The sequence below is a fragment of the Cheilinus undulatus genome, linkage group 16 (genome assembly GCF_018320785.1).
Source record: "Cheilinus undulatus linkage group 16, ASM1832078v1, whole genome shotgun sequence".
NCBI classification, from domain to species: domain Eukaryota; kingdom Metazoa; phylum Chordata; class Actinopteri; order Labriformes; family Labridae; genus Cheilinus; species Cheilinus undulatus.
The window spans coordinates 9,117,480-9,137,295 of record NC_054880.1 but is presented as its reverse complement, the minus strand read 5'-3'; the positions used below and the strand labels follow the sequence as shown (position 1 = coordinate 9,137,295).

Sequence of the window (19,816 nt, the reverse complement as noted above, 5' to 3'; positions counted from 1 at the left end):
GAAACTTTATCACATTTGGTTCACCAGAAGGGCAACCTAGGGGCCACTTTGTTATGTTTTGTATCCTGGAATGGCAACATAGGTGGTACTTTATTATGTTTTGTCATACCAAAGAGCAACCTTGAGGGCACTATCATGTTTTGTTCACTGAAGGGCAACATATTGGGCAGCTTATCCCATTTGGTCAACTGAAAGGGCAACCTAGAGGGCCCTTTATCATCTTTTTTCCACTAAGAAAGCACCTGGTACAGCACTTGATCATGATAGATGCATTATATGGGGCATTTAAAAGGGGACTTTGGTGGCGCTTCTTTAAACATTAGAGCACAAGGTGGGGCAATCACCCTCCTGCCCCCCTCTGAATCCTCCAGTGATTTTTACAGTTGAAAATTTGAAAAAATTGGCCATTATTGCTCAAAACATGCATTTCTTTGGAGTTTTTAGTGATACATTCAGGGACCTGGGTTCCCTTTATAAAGCTGTTGACATGTGACTGTAGCCACACAATCATTCTAAACACCAACAGGGTGAGTTTAACCTCCATGTCAGCAGCTCTTCAGTCAGAGAGGAACCATTTTTGGAGAGGTGTTAATGTCCCTTGAGAGTGAGAACCCTTCACGTGTTACAGGGTTCATTCATGCCACTACAGCGAGGACTATCACTCCCGCTCCATGTGACTCCCACGAGCCCTGGCGTCTGTCAGCGTGACAGACAACCCGGCTGCAGATTGAGAGCGTTCAAAAGCCGCATTCTGAAGGGCATGAGATATTTTGCAGGGTTGAAAATGAACCTCGGCACTTCATTAAAGAGCGCAGGCAGGCGATCCGTGGTAACCATCCATCTGCAGTCGAACTTGTTGTCTGTGCGGGGAAGATTTCTTTGACACTGTCATCAATCTGTCACATCAGGACCGAGCCATTATTTCTCGTTAACTGTTTGTAATTCTGCTTTTTGTTGTGTGCTCCCTTAAACTGGCTCATCTGCAGCTCAAAACTTCTGCTGAATGCATGTTTTCAAGTGAGACTTGTTGATTTCCTCAGTTCCTTGTCTCTTATAACAGATGTGTGATATTTTATTCATTTCCAGCTTTCCTGGAGGAGCCAGCGGTAGAATGAGGGGGACAAAGTGAGACAGGGAGGGTAGGACATGAAGGACACTCATTACAAAGTGATGTGTGCATTCTACCAGGTGAGCTCAAGAGTTTATTTTTAACTCCCTGGATTAAAAAGTGACTTTATCTCTGTTCTTACTTCTTAACCTGCCAGCAATGGTGAGCTGCAGAGTTGCTGACCTTCAGCTTTCAGGTGTTATGCTGCAAGTAGCCTCATTTTATTCATGCTGGCCGCTGACATCAGGGAGGTTTTTATGCTTGCTGTCTGAGTCAGTGGACAGCAGAAGGAATGACTGAATCAGAAGTCCTTCAATTAATGACAAACGTCTCTACCAGCTGAGCCACAGCCACCCACGACACCGGTATTGCGTCTATGTGAAACAGTCTTTCAGGAACATTTTGAAGGCATACCAAAAATAATGAGGAAAACTACTTCAGAGTCCTGTACAGTATGTCCCAGGGGCGGACCCCAGGTGTTTGAGGGGTAGGGGTGAAAATGATTAAAATGGGCACCTGCTGCATGCAAGGGCACCAGCGCACTAAAGTTGTGACACATTTATAGGGAAATTCTAAGAAACTCTGGTTAACCCTCTGAGACTGACATTAATTTCGTACAAGAAGAGACAAAGGTTATAAAAAGTTCAGTAACTTTTGAACCATAAATCTTAGCCTTCTAGGTGTTTTCCTGTGGAAGACCTCACTTTTGCCGCTCTAATGACTCTATCCATGCCATCAAAGCCCCGTTAAAGAGCATGGAACTTGCGTGACTTTCTGATCATTTTTTGATGCTAGCTTAGCATTAGCCACAGTATTTCCCACAGTGGACATCACTTGAGGTGTGACAACCAATGGCAGGCTTTTCTCTCGTTGCCTCATATTTTGTCAACTGCACATGTATATCCTAGAGGATAAGTCCCAAATAGCTCAAAATGGAGAGAAAGAGAGACAGAGAGCCTGTGATGTGACCTTCCATGTCACTGCAGACAGGACAGCATTGAATTACAGCACAAATACAGCGAATACAAAAAAAGTGCAAGGATTTTTTGTAAATACACTATATTGCCAAAAGTATTTGGTCACCTGCCTTGACTCACATATGAACTTAAGTGACATCCCATTCTTAATCCATAGGGTTTAATATGACGTTGGTCCACCCTTTGTAGCTATAACAACTTCAACTCTTCTGGGAAGGCTTTCCACAAGATTTGGGAGTGTGTTTATGGGAATTTTTGACCATTCTTTCAGAAGCGCATTTGTGAGGTCATACACTGATGTTGGACGAGAAGGCCTGGCTCTCAGTCTCTGCTCTAATTCATCCCAAAGGTTCTCTGTTGGGTTGAGGTCAGGACTCTGCGCAGTCCAGTCAAGTTCATCCACACCAAACTCTCTCATCCATGTCTTCATGGACCTTGCTTTGTGAACTGGTGCACAGTCATGTTGGGAAAGTTGGGAGCATGGAATTGTCCAAAATCTCTTGGTATGCTGAAGCATTCAGAGTTCCTTTCACTGGAAATAAGGGGCCAAGCCCAGCTCCTGAAAAACAACCCCTCACCATAATCCCCCCTCCACCAAACTTTACACCTGGGACAATGCAGTCAGACAAGTACCGTTCTCCTGGCAACCGCCAAACCCAGACTTGTCCATCAGATTGCCATATGGAGAAGCACGATTGGTCCCTCCAGGGAACGCGTCTCCACTGCTCTAGAGTCCAGTGGCGGTGAGCTCTACACCACTGCATCTGACGCTTGCATTGCACTTGGTGATGTATGGCTTGGATGCAGCTGCTCGGCCATGGAAACCCATTCCATGAAGCTCTCTACGCACTGTTCTTCAGCTAATCTGAAGGCCACATGAAGTTTGGAGGTCTGTAGCAATTGACTCTGCAGAAAGTTGGCGACCTCTGCGCTTTATGCGTCTCAGCATCCGCTGACTCCACTCTGTTATTTTACGTGGCCTACCACTTTGTGGCTGAGTTGCTGTTGTTCCCAATCACTTCCACTTTGTTATAATACCACTGACAGTTGACTACGGAATATTTTGGAGCAAGGAAATTTCCCGTCTGGACTTGTTGCACAGGTGGCATCCTATCACAGCACCATGCTGGAATTCACTGAGCTCCTGAGAGCGACACATTCTTGTACAAATGTTTGTAGAAACAGTCTGCATGCCTAGGTGCTTGATTTTATACACCTGTGGCCATGGAAGTGATTGGAACACCTGCTTTCAATTATTTAGATGGGAGAGTGAATACTTTTGGCAAAATCGTGTATGTCAATAAGTTACTTTTTGACACAGAATGATTATTTTTCCACTGTATGCTTCCCAAGAGATAGAACAGCAGATTTGTACATAAAATTGTTTACTGTGTGTCACAGATGAAAATCTTTGTGTTTTAGTTTACATTTCTTTAACGTCTTTAGAGACTTATAACATTTTTAAAAATTCAAATGACAATGCTGTAGCACACATAATCTTAAAGCTCATGTTGTCCTGTAAAAAAGGGTGTTTAGAGCTTGACTGTGCACCACATGGTTGAAGTTTTACAACCTTTTTAAGACAAAAAGTCCAAGCGAGACAAAATAGTAAAAAAAAAAAAAAAAAAAAGCTTGGGGCTCAGAGGGCTAAGATTAAGCATTTTTCATTTTTTTACACCACTGTAGTAGAATAGATGAGGAATTTTTAAACAATAAATTGTACATTTTACAAAGATACATGTGGCAAAGAGGGCACACATTTCTCCATTAGAGGGCAACAAAGAAGGCACTTTGTGTCCATCTAGAAGTTACCCTAGAAGGGACTTAGTCAACTGTTTTCTACTTACAGGGCACCAAAGAGGGCACTTCATCAAAATTTTCTATTTAGAGGGCAACTACAGGCCACCATAGAGGGCAGGTTGCCTTATTTTGTCTAGAAGCAGGGTACCAAAGAGGGTGTTTTGTCAGTCTTTGACCATTTAGAGCCTTGGCTCCCAACCTGGGGTCTGGGATCCCCTTGGGAGGGGTCACAAAGATTTTAGGGGGGCGTGTGGGCCTGTCTGCTCTAGGGCTGTTAAAATTAGCTTCGCTCAGCTATCCAAAATCATGACCAAACCCATATGAATGGGTCATAAACATATCTTTTGGTAATAACACCTGTGTTCTGGACCATTTTGTAGGAGGCTTCATGGAAAACAGGTTGGGAACCACTGTTTCAGAGGGCACTAAATTGAGCATTTTGTCAAACTTTGTTAATTTAGAGGGCACCAAAGAGGTCACTTTGTTAGGTTTTGTCTACCTAAGATGCACCAGCGAGGTCACGGTCAAATTCTGTCGACTTATTTGGTGCCCTCATCGTGGTTAAATACCAAGAAGGCAGCCAAAAGGGAACTTTTGAAGCATTTTTTCAAATGCTATGGTACGAAGGGGGAGATCGCCTTCCCTGCCGCCTCTCTGAGTCCACCAGTGGTATATATGTCTTTGTTGTGTATCACCATTAAGCCTTAAAAGTCTTTAAACCAGATCTAAAACCTGAATCACTTTAGAAATACTAATGTTAGAACTAAATAAGGTAAGACTGTTTTAAAAGAGGTTGTGTTAAATGATGTAAGGAAAGTGACTGCAACTAGTTTGAAATGTGACTTATTGAGTAAAGCATAAACTTAAGAGTTTTGGAATGTGTTTTTGAATGTATCTGTAATTATAAGAGTGTGCTATAAAAGTTTTTTCTTATTCTGTCTTTTACTATGTTGCTGCAGGGCAGTCCTGGAAAAGAGACCTCAGCCTCACTGAGTCCTCCCTGCTGAAATAATAATAATGAAAAGACTAGATCTATTTTTCATCTATCTATCTATTACCTACTGTATGCTGCTTGTCCCATTTGGGGTTACGGAGAGGTTGGAGTCATTTCAAGCTGTCATTTGGCGAGAGACGGGGTTCACCCTGGACTGGCTGCCTGTCAATCATAGGGTATGAGCTATTTTACTGAAGTTAAATAGAGCCTGGTAAAAAGTGACTTTATATACCAGAGATGCACACAAGTCATTTTTTGCAAGTCCAAGTCAAGTCTCAAGTCTCAAGTCTCTGATGGTTGTAATGAGCGTTCTATGATCTGCCTCTGACGTCCAGTCTGCTTAGACCACTGCATGGTTCTATCTAAGGAATTTAAATCCAGTACTGTATTATCACCATCAGTAGGATGGGGTACTGTCTGTGGCCGGCTCGCTGTGGTGTGTGCATGTGTACACTTACATATGAACAGGGCTTGACAATAATTTTTCACACCAGCCAGTGTGACTAATGGCTACTAGCCACAGTGTTTCCACTAGCCACAGTTCTGTTGTTGGGAATGTATTTCCTATCTATCATATGTACCTCTGCTTAAGATGAAACACATGCTCTCTCTTTTTCCCTCATCAACATGATCAATATCAGCCCTCCTCTAAATAAAGCTCTTCTCTGTGTACATACGAAACACTACAGAGATATGAGTCATCCTTCACTGATGGAGACAGACACTGAGACATTGGAGACTAGATGTTCTTGTTATTTGTCAGATATATTTCTTTAATGGTAATAATTTTATACTAACACAAAAATACTAAGTGTTAATGAACTGTTTATTCTGAAATTAAATCAAAACTCAGTCAGCATTTCTAATTCTCACTTGGACAGATCTTGCAGAGATTCAAACATTAATTTGTTCCCCATAAACATGTGATATTAAAGGAATATTAAACAAACCATATTTTAACATTGCACACATTAATGGTTCACGTGGGTGACACAGAGACACACACAGCTGGAGCGCACACACAAACAGCACTGACACTGATCCTCCATGGTCAGAGAGGAGCTTTAATGCGGGAGAAAAGAGTTTAGGTATTCTGAAAATTTTGCCCTCAACAGACTGAAGCCTGAAGTCTGCACTACCAACATGTTAGCGTGTGTTTCAGAGTAGGTGTGTGCATAAGCATTGCGTTTGTGTGTCATTGTTATGCAGCATTAAAGAAGACGAGGAAGAGAGAAGAGCAGACATTGGTGCTGTGTAGAAGACGTACAAACCGTCAAACTGGAGGGGAGGAAAGGGGAAAAGAGTGACAGGGGGACAATAGATCATGATGGAAAAGTTAAAAACTGAAGATTGTGCACGAGTCCCAAATCACGAGTCTAAATCAAGTCTCAAGTCACTGATGTGTGCGACTTAAGTGCGACTTGAGACTAAGTTGCAGACTTTAGTCCCCATCTCTGCTACATACATACAGCGTCCATGAGTAGGCAGGGCTCTACCCCCTTACATGTTGGCAGGGTTAATAGTATGACGGGTAGCAGTTAAAAAAAACAAACAAACAAAAAAAAACATGTTTGAACCTCTGAGAGAGGTGAACAGAATGCCATTCAGTCAGTGTGAACACAGTGCTAAGAACAACAAACCCACAGGTTTTTAGAAACTAATCAGCTCATGAATATATAAACTTGAGGAATCTTTTATGTCTTTAATATAAACATTAAAATATCACATATTCATGTTGAAATAGCCTTTAACATCCTGACAGGCTTTGCTATTGTCAGCATTTTAGTGGGAGATTTTAGTCGTCTTCCAGCCACACACTTCCTCATGATTAGTTCAGTGTGAGTGCCAACACAGCTGCTGCTCACATAAAACAGTCATTGATTCAGTGTCTTGTTGAAGGTTATTTTCACATTTTGTGCCTGAATGTTACCTGAATTCACTGTTCAAACAGCTCCCTGTGCATATGTTCTGCATCCTCCCCGAGGTGAATTCATCAGCCAGTGTTAAACAGAACAACCACATTAGTTAATCTGCAAACAAATCTCCTGAGCCAATGTAGCAGCAGGTTAGAAGACAGCTGCTCTAACCCTGACAGCTGAAAAGAGGGAAACCTGAATCCTCCAAACTTCTCCCACAGGGGATTGTGCCAAAGAGCTGCAGCAGTCAATCAAGCATCCAGTTAAAAGTTTCACTTCTGCTCCTCTTCACATTTTCCCCCTGCATCTGTAAAGTCCCTCGGGGTGAGAAGGCCAGTTGTTTAAATTTACATGCAATTAAAGCTCAGAAGTTTGAAGATATTGTTGTCAGAACAATGTATCCCTAAAGCTAAAGGTGATCCTGCAGAGTGGTGCTCTGTTACGGATTCAATTAATACTTATTTATAGGTATTCTAAATGTAGAGTAGAAGACCAATGAAGACAAGCTCCATATTTCAAAATAAGTACAAATAAGCTGCATACAAATGTTCACATTACATAATAACTAATGCACAACTTTCTTTGTTGATTGCTCTGGCAACACTTCCTGATCTCTGTTTTCCAATTCCACCTGCATGGATCTGTTAGTCTTGTGTATTGAGGTACCTTCCAGCTCCATCGTATTTCCCTTGATGTGAAGTCTTTGTCTATTTGATAAGGATTACTAATTGATGAAAAATAAACTTGGTTAAGTTAAAAAAAAAAAATGAACACATGTCCATTTTTGTTTCAAGGCACCCTTAAATGCCTGTGTTCTTACTCTGCAACTTGTATTAATGTCTCTTTTAAAGTTCCATTTTGAATAGATATGAACACCTCTTCTGTCTTTCCAAACTTTTGTCGAGGTTTGTTTCAAGGTACCCTATGTTTGCCTGTTCTGTCTCATAGCAGATCGTTAAGTGTCTCAAGGCATCCATCTGCAACGGTGTCCTTCCGCCCCAACTATTAGTCAGCTCCTTTTGGAGGCATATTTTTTAACTCTTTCAGACCTGTCTCAGGGTACCCTTGAATGCCTGTGTTGCATCTCTCAACAGTCTCAAATTCTCAATTTGAGGAAGGAGTCTTTCATTTCTTTCCATCTTTCTATCATTTGTTTTGAGGGACCAGCTTGCACCTGTTATCTACCTTTAAAACCAGCATTTGTGTTTGTTTTAAGGTACCTTTCAGCTTCATTTCCAAGGTATGGTTTTCTTGTCGAAAATGTGGGTCTTGTTAATGTGATTAAGACAATGAAAAAAAAATACACATTATGTTCAAGTCTGTTTTAAGGTACCCTTAAATACCACAGCATTTCTTATTAGTTTTTCCCCTTTGTAGATTTTTTGAAGTCTGATTTGAGGTAAAAGGTCATATTTTCTCCCCTTGCATGCCTGTATCAGGGTACCCTTAAGTGTTTGTGGTCTCTCTTAATATGTCTTAAGGTACCCCAGAGAGGGTTCTTTCCTTTACATCATCCTATTAGTTTGTTAGAGAAACTAGTCCAGTTTTTCAAAGGTACCTGAGAGCAGGGGTTCTCAACCTGGGTTTGAGAACCCCTGCTCTCTTATCAGTTTCATACCCAATTTTTCTTCTTTAGATTATAACATTGATTTGGAATATGCATCTGATTGGTTCGTTTAGGAACAAACACTACATGGCTGAAATAAATAAGGATGCTCTAGCATGTTTTAAAGGTACCCATGAATTCAGGTCAGTTTTGAGGTAAAGGTGCAAACCACTTCTCCCTAGTTCAAACCTGCCTGTCTCTAGGTACCCTCAAGGGCCAATGTTCTTTGATATACAGTGTTGGTACTATGAAGAGCCAGATTTCTTTCTTTTTTAATCATCCTATTAGATCCATTTGAGGAAACAGTTAACATATGTTATCTCCCTATTTAAACATGTGTTCCTGTCTGTTTTGAGGTACCCTTGAGCAACAAATATTTCTTTTTATAAGCAATGTTTTGCATTGTTTCACGTTACCAGTCAGCTTTTAGACTAAAGCAGGTCTGCCCCAGGATACCCTGTACAAATTTTCTTTCTATAAATATATAAAATCTGTTTCGAGGTACCCTATGGTGTCTTCTTCCATTACTTTTATCATGTTTATTTTTTCAAAACACATGCAATTAAGGTTATGCAAGAGTACACTTGAAGTTTCATATGGGGTTCAAACCCAGGTCTCGTGGATCATATCGTCCTATACCCCTACCCCATGTGGACCATGTCATTGTTCTCATTCCAACAGGCTGAATGGCTCTAGCTCACGGTCTGAGTATTACACTTGATAGTGACAGAGATGGGACTGAATGGGATAGCTACAAGTCAAAACATGGAGAGAAAATATCCTGCATTAGAAAAATGTAGAGCTGCAGATTTTACCACTACTACAGATTCAGATCAGCTGTATTTGATGCCAGGATGACTCAGCTCTCTGGGTTTGCTCTGAATGTGATCCCGTCATTAAAGCTGCTGACACTATTTACCTTTCAGCGCTGTTCTCCTCTTTGCTTGCTCTGCTGTGTGTCACAAGCAGCAAGAATGAAATTCAAAGTCACCCCTCCGCGTCCTCCCCTCCTGTCCTTCCCCTCCCTCTCACCTGATTCTGTCTGGCACTCGGTGGGTCTGGTTGCCATCGCTCTGGCAGTTGCCGGCGTACTGTGACCGGCTGTTGGCTCCCTGGTCCCTCCGTAGAGCCATCGCCCCATGGGTGAGCACGGAGACGCCTTTGGCAATGCGCCTGCAGGATTAAGGAGAGAACAAATGAGACACTGGGACGTTTCGAAAGGTGTTTCTTTTCTGACACTGCTGAGGTCCAAGGAAACTCAGGAGAGATAGAGTGAAGACTGTCACTGCATGAATTACTGCATACAATGAAAATGCAAGCAGGTTAAAACTTAATAGCCCTGAACTTATGGAGGGAAATGAATAGACTCTTTTTCTCTTTACCTTGAGGCTGAACTGGGCACAATTTTAAAGAAGTCCCATCTTGGCAGTTTTAAATTATGTGAGGCTTTTACAAAATGAAAAGCAATCACACATTCACTAGACGAGACTCTGTTATTACCCAATTTTTCAAAGAAGTTTAAGGTCTGGTTGTGTTGCACATTGTTGCACACAGGGACTGATGAATCAAGACAAACAGCAACATCCACAGAGTTTTCCAAAAAATATCAAAACTATTGATCGATGCTGGGTGCTTTTCCTTTTTCCTTTGGCGTTTATCAGGAATCTTTGGTGTTGAAACCCTTGTTGTCTTTCTGGGGGTAAGAGAAGGATGAAGTTGATTTGAAAGTTGGCGGTTCTGATATGCAGTCCTCTTGGTATATTTTAAATAATACAGCCCACTGGGGGGTTTTCCAGCATGAACGGCCTTTTTAAGGTCATGACTTAGCCTTTTAATTGGCCCAGTCCACTCCAAAACCTTCACTTTGTTTTTAAGCCATTCAGAGGTGGACTTGATGGTTGTTTGGGATCATTGTCCTGCCACATAACCTAAGCGCGCTTGAGCTTGAGGTCTGATGACCGGACATTCTCCTTCAGGATTTTCTGGTTGAGAGCAGAATTCATGGTTCCATTAATTACGGCAGATCAGATCTTTAAAAAAGAACAACCAAAATCTACATTACCATGGTAAAACAGACTGAACTTCTAGTGCTTGAACAGTTTTGGAAATTTGGATCTCAATCTCTCACAGGTTGGTGGCCATGGGTCCCGAAGACAAAGCAGTTGAAAACCACTGATCTGAAATATGTGGAGTTTTAACTCCTTGAATGAAATCACAAGAAAACATCCACTCTCAAATGACATTCTAACTTTTTGAGATGGACTTGTACCTCTATGTTTGTGTTGTCCTGGAAGAGTTTTGTTACATCGTCACCAGTTCTCCTCACCAGAGCTTTAAAAGGCCTGCTGGATTCAGATGCATTCATTATTTCTTTTATCAAACATAGAAAAGGAAGAAAAAGGCAGGCTGATGCAGAAGGAAGGCTCTGTGTTGCATGGATTATGTGACATTGAACCTTTTCAGTGAATTTTTTCAATTAAATGTTGAAAATGACCATGTGAGAGGAACACTTATGTAAGATAATGTGAGGCTTGTGCACATTTTGTCTCACTTTGGTTTCACCACCTACTGCTGCAGTATTTTGGTGTCAATGTGGGCTTGCGATTTAATCAATGCATATCACAGAGAAAACACAAGAATCCTGCTAATTACAGCAAATGTTTCTACAGTTAGATTCAGTAGAAGTTTAAGGGACCAAAGCAGCAGTGTAAGGTGTAAAAGAGGAACTTTAGCATGAAGGCTAAAGGTCAGGTTGATGGATGAAGATGAAGCAGAAAACAGCGTCAGCATTAAGATAGCAGTGCTCAGATAACCGTGTGAGAATATAACGGCCATATTGTTCACCTGCATGAACATGATTGGACGTTTCCAGTCAGCTGGCTGCGGAGCAGCTGATAAATGAGTCAGTGACGTTGAATCATGAATGAAGCAGCTGGAGCTTCTAAAATATTGCAAGCACGTCTTCAGTACAACACTGAACATCTTGCTTCTAAATGAATTCATGCATGAAGGATCTTCTATTGCAATAAACAAAATGTATCAGAGACTCTCCCTGTCTCCAGACACTTTAATAAAAGATCCCTCTTTGATCTGCAGGAGGAAGACGATGTTTAAAAGGCGCTGCTTTTTAATACGGCTGTAAAGTCAGCTCTTATTTGTTACTGCATCTTTTGTTACACGCTGCTAACCTTTAATAAGTAAAATAAATATTTAAGATCAACAACAGGTCCTCACTGATGGGACGGATTCTCCAGCCTTGCAGGGAACCGTCCTAATAATCCCAAATTCACTAAGCCCTTATATCAAGACATATTTCTTTAATTCAGTGTTGCATCTTCTAACTAGCTGGCGGGGGACGGGCAGGAAGAGAGGAAAGGCGACCGAGGAGAGTTCAGAAGTTCAAAAAGTGCTCTGCCCATAAATTTGCAGTGCTACATATCCCGTCCTCCTCACTGTGAATCGATTGGTGGTCACGGTGTCTCAGAGGACGGAGCAGCAGGTTCACTATCGGACAGCTGCTGTCACTTTAAAGGCTGTGGTGTTGCTGCTCCGCTTCATGTGAAGACTGAAGTACTGAGCTCTGCAGGAGGAAGCAGTAATGGGATATTGATGAAAATCCTCTCTTGCATGTTATGATATGTTGAATCAGTTAATGATGTTGAATTTCACATTACTGGAGTGAGCTGTTAGCGGTGCAGCGGGCCAAGACTGAACTCCCCTCACAGCAAGTGGGACGTTTCTCTCACATGTTCCAGAAAAAAATGACTTCTCTTCATCGCAGGCATTATTTTTCTAGTGTTAAAAAGGCTTTAGACGCACTGCTGCAGAGAGAAATGAACATGAGGAATGCACTTAACTCACAAACTCAATTTCAAAAAAGTTGGGATGTTATGTAAAATGTGAAACAGAATACAGTAATTTGCATATTCTTTTCACACTTATTTGATTGCATACTCCACAAAAACAAGACATTTAATGCTCAAAATAATCAATATTATTGAATTATTCTGAATTTGATGCCTGCAACATGTTTTTAAAAAATCTGGGACAAGGGCAGGAAAAGACTTGGAAACACCCGGACCGTTCCACAGGTAAAGGGGCTGACAGTCCCATGGCGGGGCCTTAAAGGAACACTCCTGCAAGGCCCGGTTGTCAATTATCAATACTGGCAGGAGGCCATTCACTTTATGAAAGACTGTGTGGGCAAATACCCTGAGAATTTATGAATAACATTCCTCAATGTGCAGTTGCAAAGAATTCAGAGGTTTCACCGTCTGTAGTCAATAATATCATGCAAAGATTCAGAGAATCTGGAGATGTTTCTGCATGTAAGGGGCATGGTCGAAACCACCAACACATGCCCATGACCTTCAACCCCTCAAGCAGAGCTGCATTAAAATCTGGCATTATTCTGTTATGGATATTACAACATGGGCTCAGAAACACTCTTTTAGAAAACCACAGCCAGTCAACAAAGTGCATCACTGCATCTATAAATCTAACAGTAAAGCCAAAGCCATATAACAACAACATCTAGAAGCATTGCCGGACCCTCTGGTCCTGAGTCCATCTGAGATGAACTGACCTATCCAGACTGTTATGAAAAGAGAGTCCAAAAGCCAGTATCTGTGATGGTGCCGGGCTGTATTAGTGCCCATGCCATGGGTCACTTGCACATCTGTACCATCAATGCTAGGAGATACATAAAGATTTTGGAGCAACATAATGTTTCCATCCAGATGATGTCATCTTCAAGGACAATGACTGTTTACTTGAACAAGACAATGCCAAGATTTTTTCCTGTAAGTATGGACAATTTAACATTTAACAGACTCTCAGAGCTTTTGGAGCATTAAGAACAGTTTTACATCTGCATTGGCTTTATATTTCAGCAGCAAAGGTTTTTGTTGGTCACAAAAATCAATTTCCAAACACTGTGCATGTTTGTTTTTGTGTCATTTTTACCCACAATGCTTGAATCAGCTGAGTAATAGAGCTGAGCAGCTCATTAAAAGTAGGGAAGCATAAAAAGGAAGGCTGTAGGACAATTTTCAAACATTGTCAGCAAACTGTTGCTGCAGTGATACAAGCATGCGGGGAGAAGACACCGCTTCTTTCAGCAGACACACCAGCAGACATGCATTTGAACACATCATGCACCATAGCCTTGTAGAGAAGTGGTATATTTCTGAGATCTAACTGAACATGGACATTTATTATGAACTTGGTGATCAGATGCAAAGCAAAGCTTGGCATGCTGGAAGGACTCATCTCTATACAGTACGTGATAGAGTAAGAGGAGCTCTGAGGTGAGTAGAAGTCTCAAAATGAGATCAATCTAGATGTTTTTGGTATAAAAGCGGTCTGTTTGTTGGTGTGTTTTGCACCAGTGTTTTATAGAAAAAAATCTACACAGTTTGGAGGTTCACAAAATCTCCTGCATTTCTGTTGCAATAAACTTCATACAACTTTAATCTCCAGCCTGCATTATTGAATCGCTTTCATGAAGTGTGAAAATCCTTTCTAACCTGCCTGCTTCTTTTGCCTTTCATGACTGGGGTGGATTTAACAGTTCAAATCAATAAAGGCATCCACCTTTCACCTGGATCCACTTGGTTAGTCTATATGGATTAGATTAGAGGAAAATTTAATGATCCCTGTGGAGAAAACGGGTCATCCCTGCAGCGGGGGATACATCACGGACAGAGCAGGGGGTCGTAAAATTTTACCGAGCACCTCTGCGAGGCTGCAGGAAACAAAAACAGGTGCGAGTGTGTGGAGTGTGTTTTCAAGGATGAAATAGAGAAGGTTTATTTTCCCTCTGCTCCTCGTGTATTTTTAAACCCTTAAGGTTGGTTTGAGCAGCTTCAAGGCACAGCACTGCAGATCTCACCTAATACATGTAAACCCCCCCCCCAACTGAGAAATGAAAGTACAGCATGAGAACTACACCAGTAATGATGGCACAACCTACTGGCCACTGAGATAGCATGAGAAAGGTATGGAAAATGCTTCTCATGCATTCAACATGAACACTTTTACAAATAAGCACTACAACTGACCCTTTGTTGGCTCTCTGATTGGTCCACTGACTAACCAACCAGAGGGCCTTTTCTCATTACAACCATTGCTGGGCTGCTTCAGGGTGGACAAACTTTTGCCAAGCCCAAGTCTTTCCAGTGCATGGCAATGATCTTGATTTCATTACTTCAAGATGGCTGTGCTTGGGTTATCTGCAAAACTGACTTGAGTTTACTAAACTTGAGGTTGAGAATGACAAATACATTTTTTTTGGATTTTGCTCTGTGGACGACGATATTCAATCACCAATCATAAATAATACGTACAGTTCACTCCCACCAAGGCTTCAGCCCTAATATGACACAGATATGAGATGCAGGTACAGATCCTATAAAAAGTATTCACTCACTTTTATTGATTTTATAAATTAATCATGGCTAATATAAGTTGGCTTTTTTATAAAGTCCAAAAAATCTTCTTAAATGTCAAAACTGATTTCTAAAAAGTAATGTGAATTAATGGAAAAAAATTAAAGTAAAACAAGTGATTGCATAAATATTCACCCCCATAAAGTCAGTATTTAGATGCAACTTTCGCTGTAATCACAGCACTGAGTCTGTGTGGATAGGTTCAATCAGGCTCAACAATCTGGACACTGAAATTTTACTCCATTCTACCTTGCAAAGCTGCTCAGGCTCTCTCTGTCAGGCTGCGTTTGGATCTGCATGAACAGCCCTTTTCAAGTCCAGCCACAAATTCTCCATTGGATTGAGGTCTGGGTATGACTCAGCCACTCCAGAAGACTCACCTTGTTGTCTTTAAACTATTTCTGTGCAGCTTTTGCTGTATTCTTTGGGTCATTGTCTTGCTGGAAATTATATATTTTATATTTATATATTTTATATATATATAAACAAGAAAACATACATATTTTAGAAATCTTTCAAAAATGTGTTTAAAACTAAAAACTAAATCTAAAAACGCTTACCATTTTTAACAGGAATGAGGAATTTCAAACTTAATTCACCTTTTCATAGCCAAATATGAGCCGGCTCACTGGGCTTCTCTGAGAAGTCAGAAATTAATCAAGCATAACATTCAACCACTAAAGCTAATTTTTCTGTTCAGGAATGCAAGTCAATAACTATAATTTGACATATTAATCAAGAAATATTAATGTGCTTTACTGTTTTTTTTTTTCATTTTTTTTGTAAATCAGTAAATTTGAAAATTCATGGATAACAATAATAATTATATTCTAGCATTAAAGGTATCATTTCGGTTAAAGAGCTTCTACGTATTGGTTTATTAACCATTGCAGAAACATAGAAAAGGATTTTGGTAATTACCAATGCTGTTAATTTAGGGCAGCTGTGGCATAAACCTTACTTTGGTTAGGGTTAGGGTGGTCTACTAAATTTGTTAAGCACTATATATATATATATATATATATATATATATGCTCTCTTGCAGACTGAATAAGATTGTCCTCCATTTTGCCACATTCATTTTACCCTCTACCTTTACAAGCCCCCAGGGCCAGCTGCTGAGAATGATCCCCACAGCATGGTGCTGCCACCACCGTGCTTCACAGTGGGGATGGTGTGTTCGTGGTGATGTAGAGTGTTTGGTGTCTGCCAACCATGGCATGTCATTGTAAGGTCTGATGAGATCATTATAGGTCTAAACAGACCATAGTTGAGACTTAATCTGAGTTTTCTTCAACAGTGCCTTTCCTTTTGCCATTCTTCCATAAAGTGTTGACTGCTGAAGAACCCAGGCAACAGTCACTGTATGCAGAGTCTCTCCCATCTCATCTGCTGAAGCTCTGTAGCCAGGTAGCCAGGAATACTGATAAAGCAGTGACTGGACCTTCCAGACACAAGTGTCTTCATACTAAAATCATTTGAGACACATCCACTGCCCTCGGGTGATCCCCATTTCACTAATTAGGAGACTACTAGCACCAACTGGCTGGATTTCTATTGAATCAGGTCAGTCACTCTAGGGGAGGCGAATATTTATGCAGCACTTTTTTTACATGACATATTTTTATATAATTGTCAAACAAATATGCAATGTTTGGCTTAGATTTGAAGGTTGCTTTAAATAGAGAGAATCTCTTTTTTTTCAAACCGTTTATCTGTTAAGTGATGAAAGTTACACGAGTCAGTCGTAACCATCTATTCAGTACACAGGAGGTTTAGCTTATACAGCCTTACTAGGTCTTGCGCAGCTAGCTGTTAGCTGATGTGTGTATAAATATTAAATAGCTACCAAAGTTCTTCCTTCAGCTTGGAAACATACGTCTACGTTAGAAAGTTTTGAACTCAAGGCTTTCTTACTTACATATTCCTAAAGGCTGTGAGTTGAGGATGAAGGCTCCTGGAACAGCTCAATAAGAAAGCCTTGAGTTTAGATTTTATCATAAATACAGTGATGAATAAAAATCGTTGTTGAGTGGACTTGACAGAGCTGATTGCATCTAATTGCTCTTTATTTTTACATGGGTTATCAGACAATAGAAAGATATTAGATCTTTGCACTTGCTTCCTATTTTTAGTTAGGGATAATAAAAGTTGACAGAGTCATTTGGTCTGAAAAATGAAGTTATAACAGAAGTACATTAAACCTACTTTGAATCACCATCCAGGGAAAACTGCTGGTTTAAAAATAAAGTCAGATTCTTTTGTAGTCTGTCAGAAAATGAGCCTAATTCCTATCAAATTACCTTTTGTTTTCTCTGTAAGCATTTTCTAAAAATAGAGTAAGGTTTAAACCTGCCCTCTTTATAAAGTGTTTACAGATAATATAATATAATATAATATAATATGATATAATATAATATAATATAATATAATATAATAGACCAAGCTCCAGGTTTTCTGTTCACTTTGTGACCCCTGTGGACAAACTGCTATCTCTGATCTCTTTGCTGATTTTGTCCTTAAACTAAAGGCCAATTTCTGGTAATTAGGTGTTTTTTTCACCCTAACCCGTGTAATACTGTTGAAAATCTCTCTTAAGTGGTATTTCACCTTAACCACCTTACCCCCTAACCCTCTTACCCCAACCCTTGTAACACTGTGGCCAATCTCCTGTAATTAGGTGGCCTGTTAAGCCTTAGCCTCGTTTTTTTTAAGTGACTGCTCAAAATTACCAGCTCATCTTTAAACGAGTCTAACTCTGTAACTACAAGGTCTGTTTGAATGATCAGGGTGCAATAATGAAGAGGGCACTTGTAAAATTCATTCAGAAGTGTAAATTTGTGTATATATGTTACTAAGAGTGAAAAAAGTTAGCACACACATTATAAATGAAAATTTTCATTGTCTCTCTCTCTCTTTTTTTTTTTTTTTTAGCATATTAAAGCAGTTGAAGTCCAGAAATCTCCAGTAGGCCAAAGCTACATTTTGACATTACCTTTTTCAACTTTTATGTCACTGGAAGGTTATCAGGACAAAATAAGAGAGATTTTTGTAAAGATTATCCAGGTGAAGTCCCCTCATGTGCCATTTGGGAACAATTTGGCCCAATTTGGCACTATCTCTGCCATTTGAAAAATTCTCATGTATCAAACTTTTAAATTTTTTACTGAAATGCCCTTTCAAAGAAGTCTCTCAAATGAGACCATGTTTGTGCCATGGTTGTGTTTGTAGTACCACGCACCATCTTGCAAGGGGCGGAAGTGTCTGGCTACGTAGTGCTATGGCTACTTTCATATGTGGTCATTGATTTGATTCCTTTTTGAGTTGTTTGTGGTGTAGGTGAAAATGGTTTGTTTGGGCTTGTAGCCGAGCTTCTTCTGTTTAATTTGATGTGTAGCATGACTATGTTTGTGCAAAACTAGAGTGCACAGAGAGCAAGTTTGTTTGGATCAAGAGGCTAACCACCTTACCCCCTTATCTTCTTTCCCCAACCCTTGTAGCATTGTGGCCAATTTCTAGTAACTAGGTGGTTTTCTACCATAACCCTCTAATCCTAACCCTAACCCTTGCAATATTGTGGCAATTCTCTGTTAATTAGGTGGTATTTTCCCAAGTTATTTCCTAGAATAAGATGCTAATTTTCTATATATTTTGATTGAAAATTTCCAGGTAATTTCTTTATTTTGCCCACTAGATAAAAGTGAGTTGTTCCTAAAAAAATTGATAATAATAATAATGAAAAAAAAAATAATAATAATAATAATAATAATGCAACTTTTTAGGTTAGGGTTATGGGGTTATGGTAAAATACCACCTAATTACTTGATGGTTAATACATTATTACTAGGTAAATACTCCCTTTACTTAACCATATACCTGATTACTGACCTGTAAAATGCCAACTTATTACTAGGTTATACACTTATTACCACAACTATTTGGTACTAAGGGCCAACTAACCAAACTGTGACCCAGAATTCATTTTATAAAGTAAGGAAAACCTGATAAATGATCGCCATTCCCATAAACTACTAATTATGCACTGGAATTGGATTGGTGCTGGTAGTTACCTAAAGCCCAGGTACCAGTAAAAAGTCTGATTGGAGCATCCTTAGATTCAAGTTTCCACTAAAATAAATAAAAATCTTGATCTTGTTTGCTTTTGTGTTTCTGGAGGACTTTTGCCTCTATCCTAAAACTGTAATTTGTATCCACCCTCGTCATTCTTGGACCAAAGTCTTGCTTTACATGAATGACAGTCCCCAGTGAAAAGGTCTTACTGTGTTTTCCATGATCTACTGCTGCCCTGGGAGTCCCCGAAGTACATCAAGGAAACGTGACAGAATTCATCATTTCAAACATCTTCACAGGTCTTAAATAATTCATCCTGGATCTGTAGCAGCCCTGTTTGAGTCCCATAGCTAGTGAACCCTTCAAAGCCCTTTTGTTCTGTTCGTACCTGCGCGGCTCGTCCCTCCAGCCCTGCGGCCGTATGGCGAACAAGGCCTTTGGCAGCCCCTCCAGGCCAAGACCGGAAAGGGCCGGTCCCACGGCGAACCACATGTGACTGGGCCCGGCCTGCCCTGATGCCCAGGCCGCTTTGAAAACCAGCTCGGCCTCCTCCAGAGAGCAGTACAGCAGACGCACCTGCAGGACGGAACCAGAGCGTAAAGGTGGTTAATACAAGAAGTACATCAAAAGTGTTCTGGTTTCTGTTTGGAGTTCATTATACAAGCTGTATCCCGTATCAGCAGGTTTTGTGGAGGAACAGCCCAGGTGGACTGCAAAAACAGGAAGGTTATCTATGTTGATGACATACGAGCAACATCAAACCAACCATGACTTATTCATCGCCATAAACAGGCATCTGCATAAAATTTTTGCAAACAATCCATTATAAAACAAACTTTTCAACTTGAACCACAAATGCGCAATGCTGTGCTGATCAAGCCAATCAGGGTTTAGA

The 19,816-nt window shown here is 40.4% G+C and overlaps 1 protein-coding gene across 1 annotated transcript in view; it reads right to left on the bottom strand.

Moving 5' to 3' along the window:
* Nucleotides 1-19,816, bottom strand: part of grin2da (glutamate receptor, ionotropic, N-methyl D-aspartate 2D, a) — a 210,360-nt gene that overhangs the window by 165,777 nt on the left and 24,767 nt on the right. The window contains exons 3-4 of the mRNA XM_041808431.1: nucleotides 19,310-19,497; nucleotides 9,434-9,574 (exon numbers count right to left, since the gene is read on the bottom strand). Coding sequence (XP_041664365.1) covers nucleotides 9,434-9,574; nucleotides 19,310-19,497 — 329 coding nt within the window. The remainder of the gene's footprint in view (nucleotides 1-9,433; nucleotides 9,575-19,309; nucleotides 19,498-19,816) is intronic.